At 57.6% G+C, this 10,443-nt stretch overlaps 1 protein-coding gene across 1 annotated transcript; it reads left to right on the top strand.

The window, feature by feature from the left end:
- The first annotated feature begins 1,058 nt into the window (after nucleotides 1-1,058).
- C1QL1 (complement C1q like 1) lies at nucleotides 1,059-8,204 on the top strand. The gene is made up of 2 exons (XM_007455134.1): nucleotides 1,059-1,934; nucleotides 7,536-8,204. Exons 1-2 carry the CDS (start codon nucleotides 1,338-1,340, stop codon nucleotides 7,713-7,715), a joined length of 777 nt encoding a protein of 258 aa, XP_007455196.1. The 5' UTR covers nucleotides 1,059-1,337; the 3' UTR covers nucleotides 7,716-8,204.
- The last annotated feature ends 2,239 nt before the right edge of the window (nucleotides 8,205-10,443 follow it).

The raw sequence follows: 10,443 nt of genomic DNA, 5'->3' as shown, positions 1-10,443 counted from the left end.
GAGGGACTGGGAGAGAGCAACCCCTCCTCTTGGAGCCTGGGAGAGGGGGTCACCACCCAGGGATGTGTCTGTACTGTCAGAACGGAGAAATTACCTGGAGTGCCCACTTTCTTAGGGCCCCGATATCTACCTTGCCTAAAAGCAGGGAGAAGGGAAGTGACCAGAGTAAGATGGAGGGGCCCCCGGCCCCACCCCCATCCCCAGGAAAAAGTAGCCTGAGCTGGCCTGGAGCGCAGGAAGGAAGGAGCAGAAGTAAGGAGGTGTGGGTAGAAAACCCTGCTCCTCCTGGGGAAAGGCCGTCCCGGGAACATCCAGGAGCCAAAAAGAGAGGAGGGAGCGGCAGCTGTTAGCACTCGGGATTCTGCTGGGCACCCTGACAGGCATCCCACCACCACCCCCATCTCCCGGACAGGCTGTCTGCGAGGGCTGAGGGCGGACTGGCCCCCTCCCCATCCTCCTGCCTCCCCCTCTTCTCCCCCCCATAGCCCTCTTCCTTGTCCTTCCTTCTTGCTCCCCGCTCCTTCCTCCTCTCAATCGCTCTTTGTCCCCTGAAGACCGGGGTGCCCTACCCCAGCCTCCGGCCCCTGCGGGCCGTGGCCCCTCGTGCCTCCCTCTGTCTTTCTCGGCTTTCCTCGTAAGCGACCCTCGAGTCCTCTCCCTCCCAATCCCACTCGGCGCTCTCTAGCTCTCCCTATGACCCTCTCTTCCATTCGCTTTTTCGTCCCTAGTCTTCCCTTCTCTATGCGAGCCTCTCCTATGTCTGAGACTCTAGCACCCTCTCCTATGTCTGAGACTCTAGCACCCTCTCCATTTCCGAGGCCATGTCTCCCTCAGTCAGTCTCTCCCCTTTCCTCTCCCGGCTCCAGCCCTCTACTCCTCGGCCCCGCCCCACGGCCCCGCCCCTCTTGGTGGGCGGAGCCCTACCGTCCGCGGCCCAATTAGGCGCCGGCCCAGCCCTCGGCCCCACCCCTGACGGGCGCAAAGCTGCGCTGAGCGGGTGGGGCTGGACAGGGCGGAGGGGGCGGTGGCTCGAGCGCAGGGAGGCAGGAGGAATCAGGCAGGAGGCGGCGGCCGCCGCGCTCAGTTCTGCCGCGCCGCGGGAGGGAAGCGCGAGGCGGGAGCCGGCGGCTGGGCTCGGCAGCGCATCCAGCGTAGTGCGGCGCCCCGGGCCCGGCCCCATGCCCTCAGCCCCCCCGGACCGCCCTTGAGCACGGGCGCCCTAACCGCGCCCCCTGCCCGCCGGCACCATTGCCCCGACGGCGCGGCCTGGCGGCCCGGCGCTCCCCAGGCTCCGCGCCGGCCGGAAGACGCTCCTGGCTGCCGCCGCGGGCGTGGTGATGCTGCTGGTGCTGGTGGTGCTCATCCCCGTGCTGGTGAGCTCGGGCGGCCCGGATGGCCACTACGAGATGCTGGGCACCTGCCGCATGGTGTGCGACCCCTACCCCGCGCGGGGCCCCGGCGCCGGCGCGCGGCCCGACGGCGGCGACGCCCTGAGCGAGCAGAGCGGCGCGCCCCCGCCCTCCACGCTGGTGCAGGGCCCCCAGGGGAAGCCGGGACGCACAGGCAAGCCGGGCCCTCCCGGGCCCCCGGGGGACCCGGGTCCTCCGGGTCCTGTGGGGCCACCCGGGGAGAAGGGTGAGCCGGGCAAGACCGGCCCTCCCGGGCTGCCGGGCGCGGGGGGCAGCGGCGCCATCAGCACGGCCACCTATACCACGGTGCCGCGCGTGGCCTTCTACGCCGGCCTCAAGAACCCTCACGAGGGTTACGAGGTGCTCAAGTTCGACGACGTGGTCACCAACCTAGGCAACAACTACGACGCGACCAGCGGCAAGTTTACATGCAACATTCCCGGCACCTACTTTTTCACCTACCACGTCCTCATGCGCGGCGGCGACGGCACCAGTATGTGGGCGGACCTCTGCAAGAACGGCCAGGTGGGCCCGGCGGGGGCATGGGGCTGGCCTGGGGGCAGGGCATCCAGGAAGCCCGGAGCCGAAGGGTACGGAAGGGCGCAGATGGAGCCCCTGGAGCGGTTTAGGCATTACAGGCGGGGATGGTCCAGGCTGGCTGGCACCCCTAACTCCTCGGTTCCTGGGCGCCAGCTCCAAGGCAAATGCCGCTGGGCACCTGCGGCATGGAAATGCGGGAGATAAATCCAACTAATAATCAGAGCACAGGGCTCCCGGGCGCGCGGACTGGCCCTTGGGGGCTTGGCCCTTGGGAAACAGCGTCTGAGAGCTGGGATTCTGGTTGATACCAGCTGGCGATGAGGGGACGGATCAGGATGGGCTCTGGGGAAAGGCAGCATCGGCGCCCACGGGCGCCTGGGCGCACCGCTAGGCGCGCAAGCGGAGAAGACGAGCTATAGGAGATGTTTTGCGCACAAAGGCAAAGGGAGCCGAGCGCATAAAGCCTTAGCTGCAATACATCCCCCGCCCTAAGGAAGGGACCACTGGGCCGATCTGACACCCTTTGCAAAACCCGGGACTACGCGGCCCCTTCCCACTGTGTCAGAGCTAACCGCACGAAAAGACGGCCTGGGGGGGGGAAAGTTTTTCCTCCTGAGGCAGGGCAAAGAGGTGGAAACTCCCCTCCTCTTTGCCTCCCAGATGCAACTCCTGATTCCTGGGGTGTCAGGGGATCCATTCCTTCCCTATCTCCAACGGAGAGACCAGAGTGGCAGGCACCAAGCTCACGAGGTCTTTGGTACCTGGGACCGGCAATGCCTCCTGCTCTCCTTGGAACCGCTGCCCCGGGACCAATCTTGACCTAACCCTGCCTCAGGATGACAGTTTTACCCAGCTCCCGTCGCTTTGATTCCCCCTCCCTTCTCAGTGCTCCCAGACCACGGTGGCCTGGGGCCCCTGGGGTAGTCAAGCAGAGCATCCTTGTGGAAAAAGGTGTCTGTGCCAATCAGAACTAAAGCTAGGCTGATGGGAGTTGGGAAGGAATCTCCTGCGACTGAGACCCAAGATCCTGCTGGAACCCCTCCCACTGCAGCACTACCCTGAGGCAGACCCTGGCTTGGGGGGTGGGGGAAAGGACAGGCCTGAGAGTCAGCAAAAAGCCTACCAGGTGCTTGTAAGTCTGCCCCCTGCCCTCTCTGCCCTCTCTCCTATGCCTGCTGTGTCTGGTTTCTGCCTCTCCCCTGCCTCTTTCTCCTATCTCTCCATCTCTTGTGCTGGCCTCTCTCCTGTGTCTACCAGTCCTATCTGTCTCTCCCTGGGTTTCTGGTCCCTCACCCCTGGGTTTAACGCCCCCCCTCTTTATTTATTTGGTGTCTCTCTCCCACTTGTGTCTATCAGGCTTCCTGTGTCTCTCCTCTTTGTCCTTGGTTCTTGACCAAATGGGAGGCCCTAGTATCCAGTTAGGGCCATCTCTGCAGGCAGCCCCACAGTTCCCCTTATTAATCGCCGGTAAGGGATGCAACAATGTCACCTTCATTGATGGAATTTCTTCCTTTCCTAAAGAAAGTTTGGGCTGGCATGAAGTTGAGGTTTCAGGGGGCTGGGGGCCCAGCTTGCCTGAATAGGAAGGTGGTCACCAGGCCACCAGTGGGCCCTAGACCCTCAGGAGGGCGCCCCAGGGCCCCAGAGATGAGACAAGAGGAGGCCCCAAAGATGGTGTGTGCTTGGGGCAAGGACACCTGCTGCAGTCTCAGGGAGGTGAAACTGACCCAAAAGCCTCTTTTTACCCCTGGGGCAGGACATCGACAGAGCCTGACAAGGAGGTGGCACCACAGGCTGGTAGAAGAAATGAGGTGGCTTTAACCAGGGGTTTCAGAGACCCAGCATTTTAACAGTTACTCAGACCATTTCCTCCATACACATAAAAAAATCCAAGACAAGCAAGCAGTGGGGTGATAGGCCCTGGTCCTCCCTTACATCCTTTGTGACTTCCTCCAGATTGTCCAAGAGACTCCTTTAATCTCACTGGTCATTCTTTATATTAGTTTTGAGCCCCTACTAGGAGCCAGGTTTGGGGTTCCAGAGGTTCAGTCTCCTTGCCCTCCAGAACCTCGTGGTCTGTGCAGGGGAGACAGTAGTAAACACACAGTAACACAGCCCAGCGATTATTGAGTGGGAGGATAGGGAGACCACTGGCACTCCTGTCCCCAGATGTGTTGGCTGGAGGGAGTGACTCAGTGGGGCCTGCCCCAGCTCAGACCAACCTGCTCGGGGGAGAGGAAGGGGAACCTGGGTCCCCAAGGTGAGGAGACACAACTAGGGAGAAAATGAAAAGGTCGAGTGTAGGGCAAGGCTGGCTCAGAGGTGGACATTCAAGTGAGCGGAGAAAAAGGAAAGGCTGGCTCAGAGGTGGACATTCAAGTGAGCGGAGAAAAAAATGATGGGGCTGGGCAATGGGTGGGACCAGAAAAGAGGAGCTTGCTCCTCCCACGCCTTCAAGTCCAGGGGTGACCCTGGGCTCTGTGCTTTTCCTTCCTGGCTTCCTGCCTTGCAGAGAGGCTTCCAGAATTTCCCCCAGAAGGTAGAGCTGCATCGGGGCCCTGGCCCTTCCCTGGGCAACATGGGGAGACGGGGCGTCACCACCTTCCTGCCTGGTGCTGAGACCCCCTCTCTGTCCTTGTGTGAGGCCCACCAGCCCCTCTATCTAGGGGTAGCTTTGAGTCACCACTGCACAGCCTGATGGCACTAAGCCTGAGTCATTAGGACATGGGCACCTGAGGAGCCTGAGGAAGGGACTCTAGGTTGGGGAGGGTGCCCTGGGTGAGGTGAGCCCCCTGCAGCTCCCTCTAAGACCCACAGTTCAGGGACTTCCCTGGCTGTCCAGTGGTTAAGACTTCGTGCTTGCAGTGCAGAGGGCATGGGTTCGATCCCTGGTCCCTGGTCAGGGAACTGAGATCCCACGTGCCGGGCGAGGACGCGAAATTGATAAACAGGGCTAGAGAAGAGGGGGCTGTGTGGGGACAGGCCAGGGCCTATGGGAAGGCAAGTATTACAGATAGACAGGGGCTTGGACACCAGAGTTTGAGTGAGGTGAGAAGTGGTGGGGTGTGTAAATTGGGGACCATGGTATAGAGACCTAACTGGAGATCAGCCTCTCTGATGGGGGGAGAGGGACCCCCTGCTGTCCTCTCTGGCCTCTAATGCCTTTCACAGGGCAGAACCAGTGCCTGGCATAGTAGGGACCCAGCAATGGTGTGAAAGCACAAGTCCCCTGTGGACCAGGCTGGCTGCCTGTGGGAGCCACACCTGCACATCCAAAACCCCAGCATTGCTCTGGGGGTAGGGGCACGTTTCCTGGGTTCTCTGCCCCCACCCCACCCCCACTCCAGGCCCCTAATCGGACCACTGCCTCAGTTTCCTTTATTGGCAGCCCTTGAAGAGGTGCTTCTATAGCGCCCCCTCCTGAAAAGCCCCAGACTTGCTTTCCTGCTTCCAGGACAACCTCAAATCCCCAAACTTCCCGTCGGCCCCCAGGAGGAGCTGGATGCCTCAGCTGTTCCCAGTCTTGTGCAGAGAATCAGGACCCCTGGGTTCCATTCCTGGATCCCCCACTCTCTAAGGATGGAAGAGCATTAATTCTCCCTGCCTCCGTGGATAGTTAGGATAATCACAGCAACAATCATGGTGATGAATAAATAATAAACATAAGCGTAACAGTTCTGATGCTTGTCACATCACCAGGAGATTCCTGATGACAGATGACGGTATTCTAATGGATTTGGCTATTAAGAAGCACACTGTTTTAATGAGTTAAGGCTAAATTAATCTGGGTAATAAAAATAATTGTTATTAATAGTAATTTATTAGCAAAGATAATGAAATGCATGTGTAATAATAAATACTGCCAGGATTAGGGCCCAGGGAACAATACAGGAGTCGGCTGCTTGCTTTTTTCAGCTCTTTCCTAGTAGCTCAAAGCCCATCAAGATTAAAAACTTTTTCCTTCACTGTCAAAAAGCTTCTACACTGGTGGCAGTGGTGAGGCAGGATCTTCTCATCCATTTTCTAAACGGAGAAACTGAGCTCCTTGGCAGACGGCATCTCTCCCTCATTTGATTTTCCACCACCTTTAGCTGGACCAGGAGTTTTCCCAACTGACTGCCCCAAACAATTCCCTCCCAGGTTGGGGAAGAAGAGCTTGAGGGGCGAGAAGGGGCTGAAAGGATCTGGGCTTTAACTGACAGACTGCATGCAAATATGTCGGGTCCTCCTGGTGCAGCATTGCTGCTGAGTCAGCAGCTTTGGCACAGCTGATCTACAGTTCTGCCTTCCGTCCAGGAGGGAGGATGGGCCCCTCCCCTAATTTGGCTTGGTCCAGCCCTGACTGTCAGCCCTTGGGGGAGTTGCCTTCGGGGAAGGGGCAGGATGGAGAGGGGCTGTTGAGGAGCCTGGCTGAGAGAACCCCATTCAATGCAGCCTCCCCCCAACACAAGCCAGAACTTGGAGATGGCTCCTCTCTTCCCATTCTCCACCCAGTATATTCTGGAGAGGCCCCAGGTCAGATGGCTCAGGACTTGCGCTGGCCTCAGCGGTCGGAAAGGAATGCCTGGAGGGAATTCGTCCACCACCCCACATCCTCATTATCTTATGATTATAGTCTGAGCCCCCCAAATGATGTGTCAGGCTTCAAATCCAAAGGCTGGCGCTCCCCTGCCCCATCGTCCTGCCTGTCCCGCCCCTCCTCCATCCAAACAAGGAGCAGCAAAGATATCAGATCAGACTGAGGATCACAGAGGGATATAAGGCTTGGCTCCCTTCTTCCCATCCACTTCCTTTCTACCACCGTGGGGTGATACAGGAGGAGCCAGAAGTCCTCTTTGGGTGGGGGAATAGTCACAGGTATAGCTACAGCTCCTTGGAGGCGGGATGCAGGCCCAACCTGAGCCTTGGGAGGGGAAGTAATGCCCAGGCCTTCCATCTCACTGCTCTGGTATGAAAGACTCCAGGATGGACTTCAGACAAGGCGTCCACAGAGCAGGCCCTGGTACTAGTGTGGTTGCTTACTAGTAGCCTGGCATTGATCCAGGCCCAAACCTATAAGGCCAAGGGGCGCCCTCCTGTCCATCCACTGACATAAGAACAGGTGGATGTGGCTGAGATGTAAGGCATCATTATCACAATAAGGCAGAGAGGAACCAATGGTGAGAGAGGGGATGGCCCTCCATCCCTTAAGGGTCCAGAGAATTCCTCTCTGCAAGGAGGGAGTTCCAGGCTGGGGCATCCTGGAAACATTGTTGAAGTCAGACAGTGAGACCTAGGGGAGTTAAGGAGGCCGGTTACACCTGGACTGCCAATTCAGACCCAGATTACACCTGCCCTAGAAATCCAAGGCTCCTCTGTGACCGCTTCCCAAAACACACAGTTATGACTGGACAGGGCAGTGGTGGGATGATGGGAGAAAAGCAGGCTGAGAGCCCTGATAGGGCTGGAGGTGGGGCTTTGGGGGCTTCCAGAGGTAGCTGCCTTACCTCTGACGGTCCCCCTCCCTCCCCGACCCCACTTCTCTCCCTCCTCCTCCCCTACCTCCTCACACACACCCCTCTTCTCTTATCCCCACCAACCCCGCAGGTGCGGGCCAGCGCCATTGCCCAGGACGCAGACCAGAACTACGACTACGCCAGCAACAGCGTCATCCTGCACCTGGACGCGGGCGACGAGGTCTTCATCAAGCTCGACGGAGGCAAAGCGCACGGCGGCAACAGCAACAAATACAGCACATTCTCCGGCTTCATCATCTACTCCGATTGAGCTCCTTGCGACCCCTCCATCCCCTATCCTCCCGGAGGTCCCCTCCCGGCGGGGCAGAGGATGACCCGTCCCCCTACCCACACCCCCTCGCTGCCCGCCACGGCCGCCGGCTTCTCCCGGCTATGATGCCCCCGGCCTGCCCTCACCACCGTCCGGGCTGCAGCTAGCCCTCCCACCGTCTCGCCGCAGAGCCGGGTCCAGCGCGCCCCGTCCCGGTTCCCCGGGAGGCGGTGTCGACCGCCCCCGCCCCAGCCCGCACTGTATATTTGTACAATAGGATTGTTTTTGCCCACCTGACCCACCAGCCCGCCCCAGCTGGGGGAGAGGTCTCGGCGGGGTCGCTCTCCGTGCTCGGATGCACTGCCCACCCGCTCTGGGGTGGTGCTGCCTGGGGGAGCGGTGTATTGGGGGCTGGATGGCTTCCCAGCTACAGCCCTGGCCGGCTGCGCCTCGTCTGACCAAAGCTATAATAAAACACTTCCACCCCGCTGGCTTTCCGACTGTGCCCTGGAGAGGAGTTGCAGGAGGGGACCATGAACCCTGCCCTCCTCCAGGCTGGGAATGAGCCTGCTGAAAGTTTCTCATGGATCCGTGGGGAGCCAGGCGCCAGAGCCAGAGCTGCTCCAGGAGGAGGTGGGCCGAGGGGCCCAATGCCCACCACAGCCCAAGTGGGCCTGGGCAGCTGGAATGGGAGGCAGTTCAGTTACATTATCATTTTCCAGGGTGGAAAAGCTCCATCTTTTCGACCTTGAAAGTGGCATCAGCATTCCAAATGCACAGCAAGTTTTAAATTGGGAAACCCAGGTTCCGGTCCCAGTGCCACGGTGTAGAATCCTGGCCGTGTCACTCTTTTCTGACTCAGTTCGGGGTTAGTGACAGCAGTGAAAGGAACAAGCTTTGCATTAAATGCTGGTTGACCCTGACCCAAGCATTTCACCCCTGGGCCTCAGTTTTCTCATTATAATATGTAGGTGAGGAGACCTAACCTACCTCACTTGACTGAGAATTAAAGAGGTATCATGTATATGCTCAATAAACACAGCTTTTATTATTTATGCATCACTTTAAAGTTTGTCAAAGGCTTTCACATATGTCGTCTCACTTGAGTCTTCCAAGAGCCCTGGGAGGTTGGGTGAGTAGATTTTATTCTTTTTCCAAAGAGGTTAAATAGCTTTTAAAATAGGACACAGGGACTTCCCTGGTGGTGCAGTGGTTAAGGATCCACCTGCCAAAGCAGGGGACACGGGTTCGAGCCCTGGTCCAGGAAGATCCCACATGCCGCGGAGCAACTAAGCCCGCGAATCACAACTACTGAGCCCACACAGCTAGAGCCCATGCTCCGCAATAGGAGAGGCCACCACAATGAGAAGCCCACGCACCTCAACGAAGAGTAGCCCCCGCTCGCTTCAACTAGAGAAAGCCCACACACGTCAACAAAGACCCAGCACAGCCAAAAGTAAATAAAATAAATAAATTTATTAAAAAAAAAATAGGACACAGTCCCCAAGTTCTGTGATTACACTTGAATCCAAGAAGCTCTTGCCTCCCTGGAGACACACTAAGTCTCCTTGCCTTGTCACTGCCTCCCTCACCTCCTATTACTGGGACCATGACGGTTGCACAGTTAGGGCATTCCTAAATCATAATAGCTAATATTTAGAGAGCACCCACTCTGTGTCTGACACCATATAGGAACTTTTTTATTTTTTAAATTTATTTTTGGCTGTGTTGGGTCTTCGTTGCTGCACGCAGGCTTTCTCTAGTTGTGGCGAGCAGGGCTATTCTTTGTTGCAGTGCACAGGCTTCTCATTGCGGTGGCTTCTCTTGTTGCAGAGCACGGGCTCTAGGCGTACAGGCTTCAGTAGTTGTGGCACACGGGCTCAGTAGTTGTGGTGCACGGGCTTAGTTGCTCCGCGGCATGTGGGATCTTCCCAGACCAGGTCTCGAACCCATGTCCCCGGCATTGGCAGGTGGATTCTTAACCACTACGTCACCAGGGAAGCCCCATATAGGAATTTTATAAATATTATCTCATGGAAATGTGTGTGGGGTGGGAGTGGACTGGCAAGAAATGCTCCCATGCCCTTTAACATGGATGCTGTTGTTTTATCCATTTCAGATGAGGAAACTGAGGCTCAGAGAGGATAAATAATTTGCTATGGTCACAGAGCTAGGAAGAGGCAAATGCCAGTATTTGAACCAAAGACCATACTCTTACCCAGCGTGCCGTATTACATAAAGACCTGGGATCTCCAAAGCAGAATGGAGGAAGGATGGCTTGGGGGCAGCCCAGTGCTTCCACTCCAGCGCTGCCCTGCAGAGGCTTGATGGGATTTACAAGCATCTGCCCTGGGCAGCAGCCATGGGGTGAGCCTCTTGGAGAATCCCAAGGCTCTGCTTGAGGGAAGGGTCCCATCTGGCCTCCCCTCCCCCTGCTGGCTCAGCTGGAGAGACAGGAAGGAGGGGTGGCCTCCCTCCCAGTCAGGCCTCATGTATGGACCCTTGTCAAGGCTGGCAGACTTGAATGACTTTCTTTATCCTGTCTTCTCTCCCCTACATCCCCCTACTGCCAGCTGTGGCCATTTAATAAAATTAGCTTAATACTTGTTCCTTCCCTGTGGGGTCTGGAGATTGAAATCTGCGGGTTCCCACAAACCCAATAAAACCCCTGGCAGGTCTTGCTGGAGAGTTTCCTTCCTTGGGAAGAGTGATTAGATTAGCCAGCAGC

This window comes from Lipotes vexillifer, unplaced genomic scaffold (genome assembly GCF_000442215.2).
Source record: "Lipotes vexillifer unplaced genomic scaffold, Lipotes_vexillifer_v1.1 scaffold1639, whole genome shotgun sequence".
Lineage (NCBI taxonomy): Eukaryota > Metazoa > Chordata > Mammalia > Artiodactyla > Lipotidae > Lipotes > Lipotes vexillifer.
This window is presented reverse-complemented; position numbering and strand designations above follow the sequence as displayed.